Genomic DNA, 26013 nt, shown 5'->3' on the forward strand with positions numbered 1-26013 from the left:
TGTGAATAAAGATTTGTCTTCAAAGACATTCATAAATTGACCTATATATTTCCACTAATTAGGGGTTATATTTGAATGAATGTCTCTAATGGATCCTGGATGCTTTGATTTAGTGAGTCAGACTTGCTGCATCATTTCTGCATAAATATTAACAGGACATAAAAATATGGATTATATTTATAATTTCCCAGGTGCACATACTGTACAGTATGCACTTGTATCTTGTTCATATAATGCATACATACGAATATATTTGTATTCTTGAAATGTCACTTATTTGTAAATATGATTTTCTTATTATTTAATTCTGTAATTAGTCAAATTAAATGATAAAATTCATACAATAGTGTACATAATGGTTGATGTTAAAAGCTACAGAGAAATGTAATTATTGAATCAGTTTCATTTTCTTATGCCCTTCCCATCTACAGCATGTGTCATTGTTTCTTAGCCTAATCTTAGTTCATATGAAACACATTATTTGTATTAAAGGGTTCTGGAATTCATGTAACAGTTACAGTGGAAAGCAGGTTCCAGAAATAAATACATAATGAATTCCAGTTATATTTAATAATTGATCAATTTTTTTTTTTTTTTTCACTGTGATGCTCATTTTAGTATCTTCATGACATACATTGAACAAAACATTTCCACGATGTAACTCTCTTGACGTGCTTTTCTATGTATTTTTCTCGATTAAACAAGGTCTACACACCAACCATAACCAGCTTAAGCTGTTATTTTCTGCATATTTGTATTTCACGTCATTTCTACATTATATAGGGTTTCGTTTTATTCTACACATGCAGAAATAAATAGCATGTGTGCCATGGCGCACGATCACCGCAAACAACACACACTGGCATTGAGAATAAATAAATTCATTGTAATGTTTTGATTAATTCTAGGTTATCCCAATCATGTCTGAAACTGGGTCTCCAATTTTCACATTAATACGAAATGGTTTGATGATGGGGGCAGGGATATGGACCACAGATCTGAATGTCATGGTCCATGAAGCAGCCAGGCTGCTCCTCCTGCTTCTGATGAAGTCTGTTCACTGCTAGAGTAAAGCAATTACAGAATCTAAAAAAAATAAAAGCACAGATGCGGGTGGTGCGCCAGGAGGCGCATAAACTAGTTTGTGTGGTCACGATTAGCGACGCAAAATAGTTCGTCATGAGCCGAATCGCGTCGGAATTTCTCTGGTGACGTGAGGCGGATTATTTTTACGCCACAAGAAGCTTTTATTACCGCTAAAGTTGCAAGTTTGCATGTTGGAGAGCCCGCGCAACGGATTGCTTTTAGAAATGTACTGTGAATCCTCAACTTGCATTTGCAGCTGAGCTATATGTGAAAGAGAATGAGAGCCAGTGGATGCCTGTGTCTCCATCAGTGCCAGTGTTTCTCCATGAGTTCAGTGACGGTCTCCGGCTGCTCCAAATCATTGCGCACGGCGCACCAATTGAATAAAGACACTCTGTCTCGGCTGTTCTCCATCAGAGAGGTTTGAACATCTTTTTATGAGCACCTTAGAAATTAAGGCACTTGATTCGAAGCGTTTGGACAGGTGTGATTGTGAATACATCGCGCACGCAGCTGGATTTTCGGCGCATTGGGCAGGATTCAGCACCACGGCTGCGGACAGCTCCCGTTCCCCCGTGACGCGCGTCTGGATGGCCGCTGCTCGCGTCTCTCTGTCGCTGCTCTGATCCGCTCTATTCGCGATGGCATCACACGGGTTTTGGTTTTTAGGTGCTGAAAACGCGGCTGGAAACGGCAGTCAAAGCCCGAACACCCGTAAGTGGCATGGCGTCAAAAGGAAACCTGAAATTGTGTTTTATATATTAGTGGCTATGAGACAAAGAAATGCGACATTTATTGTGTCTTGAATGCTCAAGGTTAATTTAAACCTCGAAATGTAATGTCAAGTGTGTCGTATGATAAACAACCGAATTTATTTCGGTATTTTAAGACTAATTCCCTGCCATGGATTATTGATGTTCTTAATGGAAGTTTTATGACGGGTATGCTGTTAAAATCACACGCGCTTGATCGTTTCAGCCAGAGCATGGTGTCAGGCGGCGGCCCAGAAATTCAGCGGAGGCATCGGCTCTAAATTATGTGGTACGTTTATTTTTAACATCAAGTCTATATTTAAGATCTTTATTTGTGCCTCACCTATATTCCTAAAATATAATATGGCTATGATTAGATCAGCGCCAGATTAGAACAAGATCCGAATGCAGAAAACGGCATTTTATATATGGTTAAACTGTTTAAAATCATTTTTAAAAAGCATATTTTCGTTTTTAGAGTCTAGACTCTGAAAACTCCTACACGAATTAGGTGCAGTTTAAAAAGTAACCCTTTCCTACAATTTGAGATGTTGTTTTTTGTTCAGTTAATAGAGTAATAATTTCTTCTGTAGCTCTGTTAAATGTCGGGGAGGCTGAGAAAGCAGCTCAAGCCCCGGTTAAAGCTGAAGATGAGCCTTCAGCCGAGAGCTGCGGCTGTAATAAACCCTGTAACTGCTCCAAAGCCACCGCGTGTTTCTCTGATCTCTATTCAACAGGTAAATCACCTCATATCACATCACTATCTGGAGCACAGATCAACCTGAAAAAAGGACAAATTGCCTAGACATGTTACGTGGTTATATTGGTTATATTACGTGGTTTTATTCGATTTCTAAATGGTGTCAGTTGTTTTGTTTGTGCTTCATCCAAGCGGCGTTTTCGTTAAAACTCGTTTTTAATATATATTTTTGGTTATCTGTTTCTTGATTTTGCTCGTAGTTTGTTTAACAGGCTACTTATTTTGAAATGTCATTTCCAAAACATTTTTTTTTTTTTTTTTTTGAAAATGTCATAATTGTGAATAAAAACAATTATATAAAAAAAGAAGGAACAAATAAAATAAAATCCTGTCTGTGCATTGTAGTGTAAATGATTGGATAAAAGAGCTATCAATGAATGGAGATGTTGTCCTTTCTTTTTTATTCAAGGTTAAATTAAGCTATCTCATTCTTGCTGTTTGCACTAAACTCCATCATCTGTTATTTTAATGCAATCATATTCTATATTTTGTTACAGATCTTTTACCTGCATTGGACGGGGACGCGAAGACTATGAATTTTCTGCAGGAGGTTGTTGATATATTGCTGGCTTATATAGTGGAATCTTTTGACAGATCAACGAAAGTGATTGATTTTCACTATCCAAATGAATTGCTCCAAAGGAATAATTGGGAGCTTTCGGACGAACCCGAGACTTTAGATGATATTCTGATCAGCTGTCGCGCTACGCTAAAATACGCCATCAAAACCGGTAAGTGTTTTAAATTGTAAACAATATATACAAGGGTTCATACTAAAATTTATATTCTTTTTTTATGTTCCTTATATCATCTTACATTACATAAATTCTGCTATTGTTTGCCTCGCTTGTAAAACAGATTTTTTTTTTAGACCGCATCAATTTTTGCCTGAAGGCGAATCGAATCAGATCAGGACATGACGTGATATTAAATGAATGCGTCTAGGGACGATTTTATTTTCTCTGGTGGCATTTTAAATAAGAGCCATTGTTTTGAAAAGTGATTTTCGTTTTGGGAATATGAATGATCAGAAAGATTGATTTCTGCTGTATGCGCCGGTCTGAAATTCATTTGAGCTTTTACATCAAGCCGCAAGTGACTATTAATAGTGGACGATTAGTGGGGCATAAATATCTTTACACGTTAAATTCATTGTTTTTGTATTTTCCCTCTGTCTTCAGCACACCCCAGGTATTTCAATCAGCTCTCCACTGGGTTAGACGTGGTTGGCTTGGCTGCGGATTGGCTAACGTCCACTGCCAACACCAATATGTGAGTGTGTGTCTCCTTCCATTAAAATACAAAGCAGGTTGAGATCATTTCCGTTTTCTCTGTCTTCAAAAGCATTATTCTGACCTGGTCTTTGTGGTGGCTGGCTTAACCTAATAGATATCAATTGAAAGGAATAAAATGAAAGGCACTAATGAATTCAGACTAGAAAATATAACCTCCCCTTCCTCATCTTGTGCTTAGATTCATTCACAGAGAGAAAATGAGATGGAAATTCAAATTAGATTCAGGCTAATAATTTTTTTGTTGTTGTTGGGAATCAGCTTTAATTTAACAATGTAATAACAATGTAATAACGGTGTAACAACAATGTAATAACAGTGTTTGTGGGAAAACAGCTTTTTTCAGTTTGTTTAATTGGTTATATCAGAAATCAAATGTATTATTTAAAAGAATTTATTTTAAAAATCAAAATACTGTAAAATTTCATGTCCACCATTGTTTTAAGCTGCAACAACATGCTGCTGTAAAACCTGCACTGTTGCAAAACATCAGTTGCGAAACAGGTTGTCGTGATGTTTGCTAGTCGTGACATTTTTTTCTGGCTTGTGTAACTGGGTCATGTGATCTCTGTGCAAACAGGTTCACCTATGAGGTGGCTCCAGTCTTCGTGTTGTTGGAGTACGTCACGCTGAAGAAGATGAGGGAGATCATTGGCTGGCAGGATGGCCGCGGTGATGGAATATTCTCCCCGGGTAAGCAGCTGTCAATCTGCGTGACCTGCCGAATTCTGCACAGTGTGCTTCTGTTACGACATGAGCGCAAGCACTTGAATTGGCTGAAAGTCTGAAGTTGTTAGGGCAGGATGACTGCATTACTCTTTGAGGATCTTGAAAAGAAGAATCTCAGTTATTTGAGCTAACGATAACGATGAATGTGTGACTTCAACCATATCAATTAAGAAAATGAAATGATTAGAGGTGAAACTGATGCAATTCTTTGTAATTTCTGCACTGCTGTTCTCTGTCCCACTTTGCAAAAAAAACCCTTCTGAGTGAATAAGATTTTAGGTACTGATAAGCAAATCACAACTGGGATGTGTTCTGGAGAATTAGACCACAGTATATGACATTCAGGACTTCAGTAAAGCTTTACCTGAGTGATGGAATGGAAGGATTGCTTTATTGTTCTCTAGGTGGCGCCATTTCCAACATGTATGCCATGCTACTGGCTCGCTATAAAATGTTCCCTGAGGTGAAGGAGAAAGGAATGTCATCCGTACCTAGACTGGTGGCCTTCACATCTGAACATGTACGTCCTTTTATTTATCTCTTTTTACCTATCCTTTTAAATTTAATAATTAACAACAACCTCTAGTGAAGATATTTCTCCTAAACAGCACATGACTCAATCATCGGTGTCAAAATATTAACCTTTTTTATTTTAATGTAACATGTTTCATGACCATTATTATATGATTTGTGTAATACAACATATATTATGCTATGCACTAAACTGTATTTCTGTCCCCATTTTGATAATTTTCTAATTAACAATAAAACTTACTGAAAAATCACCACAACATCTTAAAAATAAAGATTCAAAAAGGTGTTTTTTACTGCAATACCATAGAACCATTTTTTTGGTTCCCAAAGGACCTTTCAGTGAACAGTTCTTAAAAGAACCATTTTTTAATGTGTAAAACATTTTAATAGTTGAAATAACCTTTTTCCACAATAAAAAAACACTTGTAGAATAGAAAGGTTTGGAACCATATATATCAACAAAGAACCTTTATTTTTAAGAGTGTAGGTGCATAGACCACAGTAATCCAAAATGGCAAAAATAAATAAATACATTTTATATATATATAGAAGCAAATCAGGTTTTGAAGAAGGTCACCCACCACACACACACATCTCGCATTTGGTGTTTTTTTTTTCCTTTTTTTCACTAATAGAGCTAAAAAATTACATTTTATGATTAGAGACAAAATGTGTTTTATTTGGTGCCCAGCCAAGAAAAAATAATAGATTTTATTCTTTGAAGACAGCATACATCTCATGTCAACTTTGTGAAATATTTCCAAAAATAACAACAATTATTTAATTGCACAACATTTTAATATATGTTTGTAACAGATTTATTATTATTAATTCCAGCATATGACGACACTATATTCTGAGAGCAGTTTCTATTATTATTCTATCATTATACCTTTCAGAGCCATTTTTCAATTAAGAAAGGAGCAGCCGCACTTGGAATCGGTACAGAAAGTGTCATCTGTATTAAAGCCGATGAAAGGTTAGTCTGGATTGTCACCATTGACGCATTATTTCACGACTGAGAAATGTACTTCTTAACGTTATAAACACTAAACCATATGACTTCAGCTTTACTGCTCTCATTTCTGCCAGGGGTAAGATGATTCCTTCCGACCTTGAGAGGAGGATCATTGAAGCCAAGCAGAAGGTAATTTCAATGACCGTATCTCCGTGATCGTCTCATGTGTCTCTCCTGGGTCTGTTTGAATAATCTGTCTGGTTCTGTGGCAAAATGGGCCCTCGAATAACCCGCTGATTTCTTTCTCACAGGGATACGTGCCGTTCTTTGTCAGCGCCACGGCCGGCACTACGGTTTATGGTGCCTTTGATCCTTTGATCGCTATAGCGGACATCTGTAAGAAGCATGATATCTGGATGCATGTGGATGTGAGTAGATCTGCTTCCCTGAACTTACATGAACTTCCTGAACGTTTCACCTCAGTGGACGGTGATCCAAGAGTGATCTCAGTGTTGGCACAGCCTAAGTATAATTCTCTGGATGCAGAACTGAGGACCTTCTCGATTGTTCTGCATTACTGCCTGTAACATAGGGCTATTGAGTGCTGATGAGCTCTATAAATACAGTACTGTGCAAATGTCTCAGTATTTTCACGCCCGAAAAAAGGTTTTAAGCCAGTTATTTATATCTTTTGCTGTAGTGTGTCAGTAGGAAATAAAATTTCCATTTTGCCATTAATTTTAATGATCCAGTGTCATTTTTGAATTCACAAGGAGTCTGACAACAGCTGGTTCTCCATACAGAGATCTGATCTCACCATCATGTGATTACATGAAGAAACAGATGAAACTGAGACAAACTAAATCCAGAAGAACTCTGGCTGTGTCTCCAAAATGCTTGAAGAAACCTTCCTGCAAAGCTACCTGAAAAATGATGCCCAAAGACAAAAGCTATTTAAAACACAAAGGGTGGTCACACCAAATATTGATTTGATTTAGTTAATAGAAGTTAACTGATAAATAAAATCTATATATGACAGTATTTTTGAAAGCATCCTCACTTTACAGCATTTTTACACAAGTGCCTAAAACTCTTCACAGTACTGTATCTTTGCCCATCGGTCTTAGAGACATGGCCACAGTTCTCCTGGATTTAGTTTGTCTCAGTTTCATCTGTTTCTTCATGTAATCACAGACAGATTCGAAGATGGTGAGATCAGATCTCCGTGTGGAGCACCAGCTGTTGTCAGACTCCTTTTGTATTCAAAAATCTCACTGGATTATTACAATTAATGGGTTAGTTCACCCAAAAATGAAAATTCAGTCATTAATTACTCACCTTCATGTCGTTCCACACCCGTAAGACCTTCGTTCATTTTCAGAACACAAATTAATATATTTTTGATTAAATCCGATGGCTCAGTGAGGCCTCTATTGACAGCAAGATAATTAACACTTTCAGATGTCCAAAAAGTTACTGAAAACATATTTAAAACAGTTCTACAGTGACTACAGTGGTTCAACCTTAATATTATAGAGCAACGAGAATACTTTTTGTGCTCCAAAAAAACAAAATAACGACTTTTCGTCAATATCTAGTAATGGCTGATTTCAAAACAATGCTTTGAAGCTTTACGCATCTTTTGTTTCGAATCAGTGGTTCAGAGCTCCAAAGTCACCTGATTTCAGTAAACGCGGCTTCGTTACGTCATAGGTGTTTCGCAATTTCAATATTTCACATTTGATAAGCGCCCTGAACCACTGATTTGAAACAAAAGATTCGTAAAGCTTAGGCTTTATGAATGCCTAAGACTTTTGCACAGTAGTGTATATATTGCTTATATGTAAAGTCAGGGATTTGAACATGGCCCTAACCCTAATAATTGAACTTCTGTGTAGGACATCTCCTATACTGTTGAGAAAAGGTGTGTTGTTACTTTTGTAAGCAATCAAACTTCTAATTTTCACCTAGTGGACAATAAAACATGTGAATCTAAATACAACAGCCTAGCAACCACAAAGTGATGACTTAGCAACCAGTCAGAATACATTAGCAACCACCTACCTACCACTAAAATATCCTTGAAATTGCATAGAAACAAGCTAAAAACCACTCATAACATCTAGTACCCACCTAGAACAACTGCACCCTAGCACCTGAATAGCAATGTACTAGAACTCCTTAGCAAATGCATTGCAATGCCCTATCAACCACCTACGAACCACTGAGAACACTTTAGCAACTGCAGGGCAATTCTCTAGTAACCAATAAGAACACTCTAGCGACCACCAATGCTCTAAAAACCACCCCGAACACCAAGTGCCACCCAGAAGTTTTTTGCTTGTGACACTTTTTTTTTCTTCTTTTACGGAAAATGTAAAAATCTCATGATTTGTTACTGTTGAACCAGCTGTGTTTGAAATTTGGCACAGAGTGAATTTAGCAGGCATGTAATAAATGACCTCCTTTAGAAGTGTAGCTTCAACTAAATGTTTCCTATTAGAGGAATTACCTTCAATCAGTCTGTGTGAGTGTGTACATGTGTGTATTCATTCTCATGGGGCTGATAAGATTAATGCAATACCTTATTCCTCAATTTTACTCATTTTTTTCCTGTGATGCTGTAGCCTCTGGCATTTCCACAATAACCCAGACATATTGTGGAGGCATGCCGGAGCTCAAATTCATGCATTGCGTTTGGATGTACTCAGCCTCATTCATCAACCTAAAGGCAGCAGCTAGTCATGTAGTACAGATGAGACCAATATCCCAGTCCTCTGTGGTCTCAAATGGGCTGTAAATATGATGTATCTGAATATATTAATGAAAAAAGAAATATAATATCTGCCTTTAGAAATATAATAATAAAGACGAGTATCATGCTTTCGGTCATATCTCAAGTGGTGCTCATTGCAGAGCCAATTAGGTAAAATGGGTGGAGCTTGACCTAGTCCAGATCCACCTCTATGGTTCTAAGGGGTGGAGCTTAGAAAATTAGGGCTATAGGATTAAGATTAGGGTTAGGGTGATTGGACCTTATAGCTCCACCGAGGGGGGGTCTGGATGGCAAGCTCCACCTATTGATTGCAGTGAGCAGCCTCTCTCATATCTGTATTAGTATATCAAGAATAAACCTTCCTTCCCCTTTTTTTAAAATGAGAAATACAAACATGTTTCTATTAACACATAATAGAATGCCTTTAAAATGACTGTTGCCTCTGTGCTCATACAGGGAGCATGGGGCGGAAGTTTGCTAATGTCCCGGAAACACCGGTGGAAGCTGAATGGAGTCGAGAGGTCAGTACAATCTGCATTTCTCATCGACCAAATGTCTAGTTCAGTAATGAAAATCTATCTGTTGGCTTATTGGTTCTCTCAACACTGGTGCCATGGCCTATTGGTAACATTTCTTAAGGCCCATTCACACCAAGAATGATAACTATAAAGATAACTATAATGATAACTATATATGCGCCCACACCAATAAACAATAATGGTCCGTTTTTTCTAAGCTCACATGCTGCGGTTACAAGTGTGTTCAACATGTTTTTGCTGTTCTTGCGTTTACACATTTCTAACCAGAAGATGTCCTCGGCATGCTACGTTTTGAGTGAATAGCTAGTGTGACAGATCTAATCTAACAGTGAATTTAGCTGACAAAGTCAATATAGTGGATTAATAACGACATCTTCAAAAGAAGCAAGACAATGTTGTCTGAAACTAGCGTTGGATACCTGAGGTAATTTTATGTTACACTGTTTGCTAGCCTGGCATAATGATCTCATCGTTAATACTTCTCACCATTTATTCCAATGGTATGATTGTTTTCCATATATACATTTTCTTTAAAGTATCCTTGAAAAGGGGGTTTGACTTGTCAAGCAGTGGTGGCTTTTTCTGGACCTCTGTGATTAACTTCTCCGCAATGTCGTCTGCTATTTTAAATGCTCAAGCCCTTAAAATTAGAATGGATTATGATTGGCCAACAGTGTTTTATCATTCAACAGCTGGAAAAAAATAAACATTCTGAAAGTGATCCCAACGATATAATTTCTCTATATCGTTATCGTTGTAGTCGTGGTGTGAACTCTGCTATTCTTTAATATTTAGAATGATTTTTAGAACTATAACTTTATTGTTATCTTTATAGTAGGGCTGGGACAATACATTGATTCTCGATTTGCAATACAAAGAATCTGGAGCGATTTTGATATTTTCCGATGTATCACGATTCTCTCTAGAATCAATTCTGAGCTTAGTTTTTAAACAGCAGATGGCACTACTATACATGCTTTAGAAACACATGTACACTGCCTGCTTCCAGTTCCTTTACACACACCACTTAAACCTAAAATAATCATTCATAAAGTTCAAAAAGGTTAAAGCGAATTACAAATCTTGCATCATAAAAGCACTCAGAGCCGAGGTACAAGTATATTTAACCACTTACATGACATTACGAACGCACGAGTGCTGTCCCGCAGTCCTCTTCTTGAGCGTTTGAGAGTGTGGTTAAAAACTAGCCTAGAGCGCCATCTGCTGTTAAACCTAAGCTCAGAATCGATTTGAGAAAGAAAATATCAGGATCGATCCAGATTCATTGTATCGATCGAGAATTATTGTATCGTCCCAGCCCTACTTTATAGTTATCGTTCTTGGTGTGAACAGGCCTTTAGTCTATACAACTCTTTATTATCCCAACTATACTAGCTGGTGCACAGTCTCTGTGTAAGCTATGAGAATTCTTAATTTTAGCCCTCCTCCTCCCCAGCACCACCTGTCTAGATTTGCTATGAGGGTTACTCTTACTTTACCTTTTGCAGCTGCATGTTTCTTAAATCTTTATGTCTGAGCATGTTTAACAGATCAAGTCTTCGTACTTGTCAGTAGCAGCAGCTGCGTAAGATATCTAGTCCGCCGTGACAACCCTTACATTTTATTCTCATCAATAAATGCTTAATTCCAAGAGTTGTCATGACTGAAATACGATTGAGAAATCCACAAACTTCTGTTTGAAAAGTTTCCCCCATGAAATTATTGGAATTGATCATTTTTCTATTGACTTGACATTTCACTGCACAGCACAGTGCCTCAGGGAGAAATGTTGTCTGAATCAAAATAAATTATTATGTAGCTATTTATTCATTTCATGCACAATGATGTGGTATTTTAATTATTTTTATACAATTTTAGGGCTAATTCTATGACCTGGAACCCTCATAAAATGATGGCTGTGCCATTGCAGTGCTCTGCTCTGCTGGTTCGAGAGGAGGTGAGACTCTTTGTTTTCTCCATCAAAACCCAAACTTAACATATTATTACAAAGGCCCCAAAAAGTATTCAAACATGCACAGTAGTCATATGAATGTCATTGCAACAAAAAATTTATTATTTTGTGTAATTTGTTTCCATCCTCTTCTTGTTATCTGATCCAGGGACTGATGCAGAGCTGCAATCAGATGCAGGCCTGTTATCTGTTCCAGCAGGACAAGCACTATGATCTGTCCTACGACACAGGGGACAAGGCCCTGCAGTGCGGCCGCCATGTTGACATCTTCAAACTATGGCTAATGTGGAGAGCTAAGGTATTGACAGCTTTATGTTTAAAGAGTTAATTCACCCCAAAAATGAATTTTTAATTACTTACTCACCCTCATGTCATTCCACACCCATAAGACATTCGTTCATCTTTGGAAAACAAATTAAGATATTTTTGATGAAATGCATCCATCCATCCATCCATCCATCCATCCATCTTAAGGCCAGAACACACCAAGCTGATGGTCGGACATCGGGCAATGTCAGGCCTTTTTTGAGCGTTGGCCGGCTTAGTTTTTTCGGTGTGTTCCACACCGTTGGCTCTAGTCAGACGCTGTTAGGGGTTTTTGGGTCGATTCAGCAATGTTAAATCGCCTTTGGGCTGTCGGTGAGAGAGAAAACTCTGATTGGCTGTTCAGCTTTGCTAAAAAGCGAAAACGATGAAAGTCAAGATGGTGCAGACAGAAGGCTGTAATTATTTTACATCATCTTACCTGAGCATTCGAATGCACAAATTTTCATGAAAAAATGAATCGACTGGAATGAAGAAATTGATCAGTGTGATTGATATTCAAAATGGTAAGCAAGCGCTGCTTTGTTTACGGTTTGTTTATCTGCAGTCCTAGTTTCGGTTTCCCTTTTTGAATGATGAAAATAGACTATTGATTCCTGCTGAAATAGACCGATATACTTACACACAGGCGCAGAACTCACATGCTAGTTGACAGTCGCCTTTAGTCCTTTTGGTGTGTTTAAGTGCAGTTTTTTGGCCGAGACGCAGTTAACGAGAGGCGACAACACAGTCAGCTTTCATCACCGCTAGTTCTTTGATGTCGGCTTGGTGTGTCCCGGGCGTTAGGTTAACCTAACTTTAAACTATTTAACATTTTAAGACAAGAATAAGTTGGCGCTAAGACAAGTCAGCATCACAGTTGCCCTGCCTTAAATGACCTCTAAAGACACTTGGGACTGTAGTTTTGCTACAAGGTCATCCAAATTGATTGGTTGTATAGTGAGGTATTATGTTGTCACAATGTTTGTCCTCTCTCTTTTTCTCTGAAGGGCACTATTGGTTTTGAGGCTCAGATTGACAAATGTCTGGAGCTTTCAGAATATCTCTACAACAAGATCAAGGACAGGGAAGGATATGATATGGTGTTTGATGGAAAGGTAAGTCTTATTGGATGTGTTTGATTCTTTTGGCTTACTCTTGCATCCTGTCATCAATGATTTTTATTCAGTAGAATTCAAGAATAGAGCAAAGAGAAAATCTCCTTACTCAAAAAAGGAATTAGGCAAAATAGTAAACTAAAAAACAACAGGCCATTTCTGCTGACAGAAATTCTCTGCTGTTGTTTGGTTTGAGCAAACAGAATAGGATATTAATGGACCACACATAGTCTGTGCACTGACGCCCCCAGCATATTACACACAATAATGCTAATAATAATAATATCACAATAAAGCCACAATAATGGAGAGACGTTTTCTGTTATTTTTACAGTGAGGCTACCACACCACAATTTGAATTCATTTTCGGTGGCATTTCATTATTGTGATATAATCCAATACAATACAACCCACCCGTCTCAGTAAGGTGGGCTCTTCCTGTATAAACAAGCTGCAGTGTTGATTAGGCTTTATGTTGATGTTCAAAATCTGACTGTGTGGGACTCAACATGATATAGATGCACACTACCATTCGAAAGTTTGGGGTCTGTAATTAACAACATTAATTAACAACATGGACTTACTCTAGGGGGTTTGTTTTCTATTTGAATATATTTTAAAATTTAATTTATTCCTTTGATGTTAAAGCAGAGTTTTCAGCATCATTACTCTAGACTTCAGTGTCACATTATCCTTCAGAAATCATTCTAATATGCTGATTTGCTGCTTGAAACATTTCTTATGGTATATATGGTATATATTATATGGTATACCATGGTATATATTTTTTTCAGGATTCTTTTATGAATATAACAATGCCTAATTGAAAGGGTTTGTTCACCCAAAAATGAAAATTCTATCATTAATTACTCACCCTCATGTCGTTCCACACCCGTAAGATCTTTGTTTGTCTTCGGAACACAAATTAAGATATTTTTGATGAAATCCGATTGCCTCAGTGAGGCCTGCATTGCCAGCAAGACAATTAACACAAAATAGTGACTTTATTCAACAATATCTAGAGATAGGTGACTTCAAAACACTTCTTTCGTGAAGCTTCGAAGCTTTACAAATCTTTTGTTTTGAATCAGTGGTTCGGACCATATATCAAACTGCCAAAGTCACGCCCCCCAGTGGTGAACCATTGAAATTTCAAAACACTTATGCGTAACGAAGCCTCGTTTACTGAAATCACGTGACTCTGGCAGTTTGATACAAGCTCCGAGCCACTGATTCGAAACAAAAGATTCGTAAAGCTTCGAAGCAGTGTTTTGAAATCGCCCATCTGTAGATATTGTTGAATAAAGATTTTTTGTTTTTTTGCCACACAAAAAGTATTCTTGTTGGTTCATAACATTAAGGTTGAACCACATGAACTGTTTTAAATATGTCTTTAGTAGCTTTCTGGGCATTGAAAGTGTTAATTATCCTGCTGGCAATGCAGGCCTCACTAAGCCATCGGATTTTAACTTTGTGTTCTGAAGATGAACGAAGGTCTTATGGGTTTGGAACGACATTAGGGTGAGTAATTAATGACAGAATTTTCATTTTTGGGTGAACTAACCCTTTAAGTGGTTATTTGAAATAGAAATATTGTGTAACAATATAAATGTCTTGACAGTCATTTTTGATCAATTCAATGTGTCCTTGCTGAAAACAAGCATTAATTAAAAAAAAAAAAAATAATAATAAAAAAATTACTGACCCCAACCTTTTAAATGGCAGTGTCTGTGTAATGTGTGTATGTGCTAATGAATTCATAGATGCTGCTTTAATATTATTTATGCTTTTTAAAGAATCTAAACTGTGTAGTGTGATTTATTTAATTGTTTAAATGTATTCAGAATTTTTAAAAAGTTATTCAAATTAATGCAGTTGATAATTCCTTTAATTTAATTGGTAACACTTTACAATAAGGTTGCTTTAGTTAAAATTAGTTAATGCATTAACTTACATTAACCAACAATGAGCAATACATTTATTATGGTATTTTTTAAAAATCTTTGCTAAGTTTAGTTAATAAAAATACAACTGTTCATTGTTAGTTCTTGTCAGCTCAGGTTCATTTAAATAATATTAACGGATACAACTTTGTTTTTATTAATAATTTATTAATAAATGTTGAAATTAACATAGAATTGATGATTGTTAACAACTAGAACTTTATTTGTAACGTGTTACCATCCTGAATTGTCAGGAAATAGCACATCTGCTAAAGATACAAAACACAGTATTTCTAAATCACTTTTTATCAGCCTTTTTTTAAAAATAATGATCCTCTCTAAATTTAAATGCAAGCCCTGTATTTCCAAGTAATTTTGTCCAATGCAGAGCTGATTGTGTGCACTAATTCAGCTAACATGAAATGTTTCACCCTTGAAATGACTGAGCAGTCGTTCGAGGCTCATTTAAATGTAAATTGTGCCTGGTGCCAATGTGACAAAATGATTTGGCTGGAGGCTTCTCAGTGAGCACACCCTTGTTGAAGTCAGTGCAGTGCAAGGCGAGGAAGGTTGCGGTGTTGCAGTATGATCGAATGACATTTAACAAAACATTTCAGCTCTCGATCTGATGTTTAGCAAGCTCTTTTTGGTTCTAGCACTGTGAGGTATGACTCGATCTGTGTTTTGTCTTTGTGTCCCACCATCTGAATGGCTAATGAGTCCTTTTCACTGGTGCATGGAGGCATTCTTCTCCAGCATGGCCCCTGGAGTCCCACAATGGGGATGAGGGCCTCTAATGGACTGTAGTGTCTGTCTATGAGCTACCTGCTCAAGCGCTCAACACAAAGCCTTTTGATTGAATAGATTACATGGCTGCTTCCAAACTGACAGCGACAAAAATTCCCATTATGGCCCTAGACGGCCCCTAATCAAATATTCCGTCACGGATCTTTAATGGACTCCCCAGAGTGCTCTATTATGCAAGCGTGTGTTGTACGTTAAATTGAGTGATAGGTATGTGTGTGTGTTGCGTGAACGTACGCTGATGCTATCTGGTGGTCTCGTGTCCTTGCAGCCTCAGCATACCAATGTGTGTTTCTGGTACCTTCCACCGGGTGTGCGCTACCTGGAGGACAAAGTGGAGAAAATGAAGCGTCTGCACAAGGTGAGAAAAATTCGATTCAATCAATAGATGTGAACTGAACTCTTACATTTCAAATGATGCATATTGCTTTTGCAGCGATGATATATTGCAGTAAAAAAGAATGTTAACCCTAAGGCTCTGTTTGGGGGCTCTAAAAGACCCCAAGGTCATTTAATTAACCCAAAAACATATTTAACATTGAGATATCAGGTTAATACTGCATGCTATTATCTTAGCAAAAGAACAAACAATCCTCCGTTAGCCTATACAATATATGAGATTCTCTATTTTTGAGATTTTTCTATTTTTCTATTTTGTGTTGGCCAGAGAAACATCCCTTGTGAAAAAGATGTGTGCTTAATTGGATTGAATGTGCACTTGTAGTGTATTTAAAGAATACATTTTCATGACTATGTTTGTTAACACACTTAAGTACACTTTTAAAAAGTGCAGGTAATGTACAGTAAGGTGATGTCTTTTTGTAATGTCTAGATGTTTCAAACCAGAAAAATATCTAAAATTACATCCCTGCAATGATGTCACTGTAGGGGGAGGGGCTGCGCATCAGGTGTCCTTTCATTGGCTGGCTGCTCTTCAGTCACTTCCATGCCAGCAAATCTCTAACCAGCAATTAGGCCGAACAGATGGCGCCCGTGCTATTCATACAAAGAGGGTCTCTAACACTACCCACAAACCCCTCCTCATCTACCTGAAACTAGAACGCTTATTGTGTTACAAATAATAGAAACTGGTTTTTAGAGACTTTTGGTACCCATAGGAACAGTATTTTGTTCGTTTTTTAGACACAACTGGACAGGTTCCAGTATATCAAGGCTTGTTTCATAGAGATGGAAGGTTATGTAGGTGCTGGATACAGGCCACTGCTGTTAATAGCTGGAAACCTGCAACAGATTTGAGGGGAAGTGATTGTAATTATGTGGTGATGAGTGGCTGCGTGTCTTTTATTCAGATTACAGTCCCACATACTGTCCAAAACTACTGCTCTAATCAATTCAGTTCTGCTTCAAGCTAAGCCAAGAACAGATGTATGCTTACAAGAAAGCACTGTATTAATATACCTCAAAAATTCTGGACAGGGTTATGTCAAAAATATTAAAATTCTGCAATGAATTTAGCTTGAAGTGCTTAACGTAGAGACTCCACTTTGTCTTGAAAATTATTTTCTTTCGACTCTCTTATTGATTTAACGTATATCATTAAATGTACATCCAAATAAATGTAAAAAGCATACAAATAAATTTCTTATGATTTGTACTATCAAGGTATGGATCCCCTAAAGTGACATGGTAATGGAAAAACATATGAGATAACAGGAAAAATTATATGTCAATGTTTTTGCCTTTTCTTTCAAAAATGTTGTGTTTCCCCTGAGAAACTTTGCATTCACTTGCAAAACCTTTGCATTCCTTCACGAAACTTGTGTGTGTTGTGTGTTCACTTGCGAAGAAACAAAGTTACTAGGGACTAGGGGGAACGCAAAACATTTGTGAGAGAACACAAAAGCATTTACATATAATTTTCCCTCCCATCTCATGTTTTTCTCCATCAACATGTCCCTTAGAGAGGTCTTCCCACTGGGAAGAATACCACTCAGGGAACAGGCTCTACTTTAAAGCATAAGGGCAACTAGTAGAGGGGGCTCTAGCTTGAGTGATAGTGTCTACCACCGCCAGTGGTAGGCCACTTAAGTCCTTTGCGTCCTGTCCAGAAGCCACACATGGTGGTTCCAGAGGTCTGGATGCTGGTGCCATATGGTGCCCCATCCTTGAGAAAGCAGGTCCTTCCTCAGGGGTATCTGCCAGGGGTGAGCTGTCATGAGGAGCATCAGGTCCGAGAACAAGGTCAAGACCAACAAGACCTGCTTCTCATCCTCCCTGACCTTGCACAGTGTCTGTGCAAGCAGGCTGACTAGGGGAAACACATACTTGCATAGGTTCTGGGGCCAGCTGTTTGCTTTTGAGGGTTAATTCGGTCAGGGAATAGAACAACTGCCAGTGGGAGGTCCTCTGGAAGGCAAACAGGTCTACCTGTGAATCCCCAAATAGACTCTAGATCAGCTGGACCACCTGGGGGTGGAGTCTACATTCTCCCAGGAATGTGAGCTGTCATGAGAGGGTATTGGCTGCACAATTGAGCTCACCCAGGATGTGAACGGTGAAGAGCGACTTGAGCTGCTGCTGACTCCAGAGGAGGAGAGGGGAGGTGAGTTGTGATGTGACATGAGCGTACCCTGCCTTGGTTGTTGATGTACGCAACCATCGCAGTGTTGTCCGTGCAGACCAACCTGTGCTTGCCCTAAAACAATAGTTGAAACTGGCGTAGAGTGATCAGCACTGCCATGCCACTGCAGTCGAGGTCCGGTCCATGCCATATGCCCCAGGAGTCTCTGAAATTATTTCAGTGGAACCACTGTTTTCCCCCTAATGTATTCAGGCAGTTCAGCACTGACTGTGCATGCTCGTTGGTGAGACGCTTCGTAATATTGACCAGGTCCAACTCCATACCTAGAAAAGAGATGCTCTGCATAGGGGTGAGCTTGCTATTTCCCCAGTTCATCCAAAGCCTCAGATGGCTGAGATGCCTGAGCACCAGGTCCCTGTGTTTGCATAACAGATTTCGAGAGTGAGCTTGAATAAGCAGTCGAGTTCAAGATGTGAATACCCACCTTCCTCAGTGGGGTAAGGGCAGCCTCCGTGACTTTGGTAAAGATGCAGGAAGACAGGGACAGTCCAAAGGGGAGGACCTTGTACTGGTATGCCCAACCCTCAAAAGCAAACCAAAGAACCAGTGTGTGTCAAGACATATGCATCCTTCAGGTTGATCGCTGCAAACCAATCCAGGGGGTGACCACATGTAAGGATGCTTTTCTGCGTAAGCATCTTGAATGGAAGCTTGTGTAGGGCCCGATTCAAAAAACAGATCCAAGATTGGCTGTAATCCACCACCTTTCTTGGGTACTATGAAGTATGAGCTGTGAAACCCTGAGTTCATCTTGGCTAGAGATTCTTCGCAGGACCACAATCTCCTCATGCAGGACAGGGCGTCTTTGTCATCCAACCGCGAGCGCTCCGGACAAGGTGGAGGGCTCCACTCGAGTCCTATGCCCAGGCCTGCCCAGTCAAGAGTGGCCGTCAACTCTAAATCCAATTCAGCATGAGCAGTCACCCATTAGGAGGGAAGTTCAGCTTCATCATCCTCTCCAGAGGACAATAGTCCGCCATTAGCCCAAGCTGCTGAAAGTACGGAAACGTGGTGTTGCTCACTGCCAGACCATGCCCGGTATGGCTCAGAGACTGAGGAAAATGCTCTTTTATTGAAAAAGTGGGTACCACTGGTCCTGGGGCCAGCGACGGAACAGAAATAAACTGAAACAGAAGATTCTCCACCTGGCCTTTTTCCAGGGGAAGGAATGGTGCAATCACCACCTCTTGGTTCAAAGTAGCTCCCTCCATCTCTGGGTTGCCTGTCTCAGGGCCGCTTTGATGGGCGCTTCAGGGGTTTTGTGGTATCCTGGACAGGGTGCATCACCTTCCTTCTGGGGGCTCAACATACTTCATCTCAGCCAGGTTCAGCCAGAGATGGCGCTCCTGGACCACCAAGCTGGACATCATCTGGTTAAGGGCCTGCTCCATGACTTTTGTTACCCAGAGGGCGAGGTCAGTTATTGAGCGCAGTTCCTGCATCAACCCAGGCTCAGAACTACCCTTGTGCAGCTCTATGAGAGCTTTTGCCTGATGGACCTCAGGACAGCCATGGCATGCAGAGCAGAGGTGGCCCAGCACACTCTAAGCCTTATTAGCCAGGGCTGCTGTCAGGAGTAATTTCACCAGGTGACAGCACCTTGCGGGCATAAATGCAGCGCAATTGCACACTCCAACTCTGTAATGTCCATTTAACCCTTGGCAGCCCCACTATCGACGGCAGTGAGAGTGGAGGAGGCTTCGGGCATTAATAGGTGCCTACGATGACTTTTGAACCTCCTCATTCACTTCCGGGAAGAAAGGCACTGGAGTGGAATGTGGCTGTGAACCGTGCTCCGCACCCAGGAACCAATCATCAACCGCAAGAGCTCCGGACAAGGTGGAGGGTTCTACTTGAGTCCGATGTCTTCGCTGGCCCAGGCAAGCATGGTCGTCAACTCTAAATCCGATTCAGCGTGAGCAATCACCAACAAGGGGGGAAGCTCAGCTTCATCACTCTCTCCAGAGGACAATAGCCCACTCTCTGATGCAGCGATTGACATCTGATTTTCATCCGGAGCGCTGAATGACACACAGGGTCCCCCACGAGAGGGACCCACGGCATCACTCGGCAGCTCGACGGCACATGGCACGCTAAAGGAGCGGGAGCTCGGTGGGGATTGACCCGGTGGACAAGCTCCCACTGTAACCCTCAGGTGTCCCAAAGTGTTAACCAGACCTGCAGCTCTGCTATGAGAAGTGGCGGCAGGCTGGGTAACAGCAGAGGAAACTTGTACCTTCACAAAGAAGAGAGTCACGCAATTCCAACATGACTGAATGGTAACTGTATAATCATGATGGGTTTAGTTTACTCACGGAGACTGAGAAATGATTTGCGTTCATTCGCAGGTCCAGCGGAGCTGCAGTGGGTACGAGATGCGAGGCATGTAGCTCAAACATACTCTCTGCACTTGGTTACTAAGCATTTAAAGTCCTTGCTGGTTGTTTAAAATATCTGATGGATGAACTCGATTGGACTCATTTATTCAATAACACACTGTCATCTTCCTGATGTTATGGACATCGCCATATTTGATACTGTCACTCAATGCAAACGTGAGTCCTGAAAATGTGCAGGTTCGTATTAAATGGTGCTGCCAGTCATTAGCATCTGCTCTAGAGTTTTGTTTTGTGTGAAACATGACAGGGGATTATCGATGAACATAAACAGTGCATAATCAATGTAATCGATTACGTTACCACACCCAGCAAGTTTTGCAAGGGCAAAGTGTGTTTAAAAAAATGTGAAAAACATGAAGCACAAAACATTTTGTCATTCCCAAAGCTAATAAAATGTTCTCTCACAGGTTGCCCCTGTAATCAAAGCCAGAATGATGGAGTATGGAACGACCATGGTGAGCTATCAGCCGCAAGGAGACAAGGTCAACTTCTTCCGTATGGTCATCTCCAACCCAGCTGCTACCTTTGAAGACATTGACTTCCTCATTGAAGAGATTGAGCGACTGGGACATGATCTTTAAAAACTTACAACACCAAAACCTGTTACTGTGTCCCTGGATGGATCGAATTTTGTTGTGAATGTAACGGTAAATCTTTGATTCCTCTTCTCCAAAGTCACATAAAGATAGTATGATTTAAAAAAATGACAAAATGAAAATATCTAGACTTTAGTATTGTAGCGTTGTTGTGGGCTTCGTGGTCCAAAGCCCTGTAAAAGTGTTACCGTCTGCTTTTACTGTCTATCTTAGTGTCTTTGACATGACTTTCTTTGTTTACATGTGTTTAATGAGAATATGAAGAGTTATTTGCTTCTATTCAGTGCAGGTCATAAGTTTCTATTTGACCAGTTATTCAAAGTGCCAGATTTCATTAATATTATATATGACTGTATTATAATAGTAAAGACACATATTTATCCAAAACCATTTCATCATACCTAAAGCTTTTGCAATCACAGACAATATGTGACTTACGTTTTACTGATTTGTCAAGATTCAGAACCATAAGAGTTCTGAGCAATTGAGTATTAAGTGTGACAACGAAGTTCATTAATAGTTGACAGAACTTGGCACTAATTAATGTGCAAAAACAAGCACAAATATAATGATTGCACTGGAAAACAATATTGACGAGGCTGCCGTCATCTATAGTGAACAGTTACTTTATATAAACATGTCTATGTTGACAAAAAAAATGTAACTTTAAAATGTAAAACTAAGGTCCTTTATATGCTACTATGCTTATAAAAGTTGACAAAACTAAAATTGTAATAATAAAAAAAGAACAAAAATAAATGTATCCTCCCAGAACAAACCAACAAATTTTAAAATGAGAATTCCACTTCAAATGTACAATTAATTAACTATATTCTTTATTCCTTTAGTTGGAAATTCTGAAACTTTATTCTTGGAAAAGTGCAATAAAACAGCATTTGAATGGCGGTTATTCTTGGAAACTCTGTGCTGCCCAGGTAGATGTTCACTTTTAAGCAAGTAAAGTAAAAAATTCATTCTATCAGCAATGTCCCCTGAAAACAAACAATAGCACATGCACATTATATACTGTATTTAAAAAAATCAAAACGAATTTAGTCTAAACGTGTAGTAACGTCCTACATACATAATAGCAATAGATTTCTTAATTTACCAACCTGTTCATATACTTATTTAGCTTTCTTATATAGAATTATAGATATTTCAGGGTATTAACAGTGCTAAATTTAATATTATATATAAACTCCAAAAAGAAAATAACACAAGCATAATAGGGTTCTGCCCTATGATAGTGTAAATAGACTTTTAAGATGTTCTTGACCAAGTACATATCTATGTGAATACATTACTGTATTGTATATAAGCCAGAGTCTATTTGTGTGGTAAAAAATATTATTTTCTCTATTCAACAAATATTTAATCATAAATGGTTGTGTGCGCGTGTCAGATGTGTTGAATATGACGACTTGTGTAACTGCAAAGATATGTGTATGAAGGAACTGGCTCCAAATCCAATTGAAGCCACTGCATTTTAACATACTAACTTGAAATGATTATTATAGCACATTTCAGTAGTTATGAGAGCCATTTCTGAACCAATGATGGTTGTATTTGTGCCCAAGTGATAAACTTGACATCCTGTGCCGATTTGTATTTTTGTGTGTTTGTAACTGTATTGCCTTAGTATTAATTGCCAGTATTGTCCAGTTCTCCTTAAGAGGAGCTTGTGCACTTTAGCTTATATGTATGATGATCTGTCCAATGGATGTTCATAGTTTGATGTTTTAAGAAACTGAGCATTGTCTGAATGTGTCCCAGCTTGGATGTCCGTTCAGGATGAGAGTTGCTTTATAGTTGAAATCCTCTGTAGATTTGCTAATGCTACATTACTACCTGTATCCTTACAGGACGTTATAGTCAACCCTGCTGAAAAACAAACCTGAACCAAGCCTAATCTGGTCTGAGACGGTCTTCCAGCCTGGTCAGGCTGGAAGTCCAACTTCAACCAGCTAACAACCGGCTAGTTTAAGTTGCTTTTTCAGCACAGAAGGAATGCTAAGTTCGTAATTTTTGAGATATGAGTGTTCTTTCTGTCCCTTTTCAGGATCGACAAGCTGTGTCACATAGTTTGTGTATTTTAAGCTCTTGTAATCATGACAAACGCATTGACATCCTCACCGTGGTAGTCTTGGAACGCCCACCGTACCGTCTTTCCCCGCTGCTGCTGCTACAAACCTGCTCTCTTTGCACGTGCATGAACGCCTTGCCTTCCGAGCTTGTGAAATACAATCCCAGATATTCAAATATATATATAAATAGTGTAACCTGGTGTTAGTTTTAGTGGCAATATGGATAGCTTAGCTTCAAATATATATAGTACACTGTCGCTAGCTTGCTCACTCTGTGTTAGCATTACCCAACGTATTTATCTGCTAAGCAAGCATGTTCTATGTGGCTAGAAGTTGTATGCTTTTGCAACCGTATCTTTATCTTTCTCTCTGTCTTTCGCTTTGGTTGTTTTCCGCAGCTTTAATATTAGTGTGTGTAGTTTCTTGGCATGCCTCTATATAAGCATATTTAAAGTCTCAATGTTTCTCTATCGCACTCTCTCTTCTTCTTCTTCCTGTGTGTCTTTCTCTCTTGCTTTGCCCCGTAGCAGCTCTCAGACCTTTAAGAGCAGTGTTTTCCCACTGTTTCTCGGCTACCCAACATGTCCATCAGTTTGTCGAATGAGGAAGTCATGTGTTGTCAGGGTCACCCATGTGACCGGGTTAATTCATTTTTTTCTTTCTCACCCAACATTGCTTGAAAGAAAAGTGATTATCTGAAGAACTGATGTTCAGATGGAAGATATAAACCTAGTGTGTTGAAATTATATAGAGAGAGGCAGATAACAGACCCTCTTGAAATGTGTTTTACTTTCATGGGAAACACTAATAAATGTTACTGCCAAACAAGTCTGTCTCTGTATTTTTTAATAAACCTCATCTCTTGAGTCATAGGCTAACTATTTGAAAGACAGTGTGCTCTTCTGACTAAGCGTCCTCCCAGTATACCTTAGAAAAAGCATCAAACAATGCTCTCGCAACCATTCAGAACACCCTAGCAATAACATAACAAACACCTACCCTTGTGAAAATGAAATACAGCATACTTTTAAAAAGAGTATTACATAATAATACTGTATAGTTAAGTGCAAACTCACCCACACAGCAGGAGACTCCTAGGCGGATCCGCATTCAAGTCGCCAAACCCGCGTGACTGTCACATTCGTTTTGGCGCCGCCCAGAGGATCAGGTCCGCCTCCGGGCGGCGCCGTAAATTCTACTGTCAGTCAGCGGATCCTGAGCAGACCCATGTCTTTACTGTAACGGTTGTATCAATTTGCCGGTCCCAAACGGACCCGCCGAGGAGGTAAGGTTTTAAGCGCGGATGCAGCGCAGAGCCACGGCGGGTCTGCGATCCGCCTTCGTTGCGGATCCGTCACTGCGAGCAAGTGGACGCCGATACGGGTCCGTTCGCGGATACGTTCCGGAAGCCGCGATACCTCCGCGGCCGATCCGCCGTGGAGTTCTTTTGCTGTGTGGGCAATATTTTGGACACTTTTAACACTAAATGAAAATTTATTATAGTCTAAATTTATATTAAATGCAATAAGCTGCACTTTAGAGTGCTTTTTTGACCCACTTAAAAGGATAGTTCACCCAAAAATGAAAATTATTCCATGATTTACTCACCCTCAAGCCATCCTAGGTGTATATGACTATCTTCTTTCAGATGAGCACAATCCGAGATATATTTAAAAAAATATCCTTAGTCCTCCAAGGATTATAATGGTTGTGAATGGTAGGCCAAATTTTGAAGACAGAAAAATGCATCCATCCATAAAAAAAAAAAAAAAAAATTCATACGACTCCCAATGGTTAATAAGGCCTTTTGAAGCGAAGGGATGTGTTTTTGTAAGAAAAATATCTATATTTAAAACGTTATAAATTCAAACAACTAGCTTCCAGTGAAAGACCGCATGCAGAATGTGCAAGTCGACTTGCACCAAATGAGTAATCCTCTGACGCGATGTATGACACTGTTTTCCTAAGGCCATCGGGTGGCGGTGACCCAGGGTGTAAAAAGCCCTTTCAATGCTGCTTGCAGCTTTAATCTTTTAAATATGGTTAAAGTGTACTGCGGAATGTACCAACAAGCGGACCCATGTCGGATCCGCGGACGCGTACGCGTCTTTAGGCCTACTGTAACGGTTGTATCAATTTGCAGGTCACTAAACTACAAAGTACAAACTACAAAAATATTTTTTCATGTAATTCCTATTGAAACTTGTATGTCATGTATTTAAAAAAAGTATTTGTATTACACATTTTTAATGATGAAGTACATTTAAAATATATTGTTTTTCTGTGTATACTTCAGAGATCCAACTAAAAGTCATGAAGCACTGTCAAGTGTGAACAGACTGCTAAATTTACCCCAAAAAGTTACATAAAGCCATTTAAAGTGAAGTGGCATCTGAAGAGGGTCTTCATTAAATACTGCAGAGCACAAGGAGAGCTGCTGTTTTACTGGGCCTAGTCAGGCCTCTTATTACCATGAAACACTCACACAGCACCTGAATCTCTACAATATTGCAAAACAGCAAAGTACTTAGCCTTCAGTACTGTCAGTATTAACAGCACTTCATAAATGTCTCCACATACTTTTGTGCCATTGAAGGGGGTATATTAGCATTTTCACTGCTCAATGTGCTGTCATCTTCATTTTTGTCTATCTATCTATCTATCTATCTATCTATCTATCTATCTATCTATCTATCTATCTATCTATCTATCTATCTATCTATATAATCTGTCTTCTGTCTGTCTACTACATAATTCTGTTGT

The 26013-nt window shown here is 39.1% G+C and overlaps 1 protein-coding gene across 1 annotated transcript; it reads left to right on the forward strand.

Moving 5' to 3' along the window:
* The first annotated feature begins 1103 nt into the window (after nt 1-1103).
* gad2 (glutamate decarboxylase 2) lies at nt 1104-24078 on the forward strand. The gene is made up of 16 exons (XM_048174979.1): nt 1104-1800; nt 2065-2127; nt 2432-2575; nt 3096-3329; nt 3780-3870; nt 4471-4583; nt 5024-5139; nt 6053-6132; nt 6246-6300; nt 6423-6539; nt 9344-9408; nt 11305-11383; nt 11547-11696; nt 12712-12819; nt 15838-15927; nt 20975-24078. The coding sequence occupies exons 1-16, from the start codon at nt 1728-1730 to the stop codon at nt 21146-21148; spliced, it is 1752 nt and encodes a 583-aa protein (XP_048030936.1). The 5' UTR covers nt 1104-1727; the 3' UTR covers nt 21149-24078.
* Nucleotides 24079-26013: the final 1935 nt, after the last annotated feature.

The sequence above is a fragment of the Megalobrama amblycephala genome, linkage group LG22, assembly GCF_018812025.1.
Source record: "Megalobrama amblycephala isolate DHTTF-2021 linkage group LG22, ASM1881202v1, whole genome shotgun sequence".
NCBI classification, from domain to species: Eukaryota; Metazoa; Chordata; class Actinopteri; order Cypriniformes; family Xenocyprididae; genus Megalobrama; species Megalobrama amblycephala.

Excerpts from the sequence above, each read along its gene's own strand:
- gad2 (XM_048174979.1), top strand. The coding sequence starts at position 1,728 with ATGGCATCACACGGGTTTTGGTTTTTAGGTGCTGAAAACGCGGCTGGA. Across the intron at positions 3,871-4,470 it reads TCCACTGCCAACACCAATAT|GTTCACCTATGAGGTGGCTC; the intron begins GTGAGTGTGTGT and ends CTGTGCAAACAG. Across the intron at positions 6,540-9,343 it reads ATATCTGGATGCATGTGGAT|GGAGCATGGGGCGGAAGTTT; the intron begins GTGAGTAGATCT and ends GTGCTCATACAG.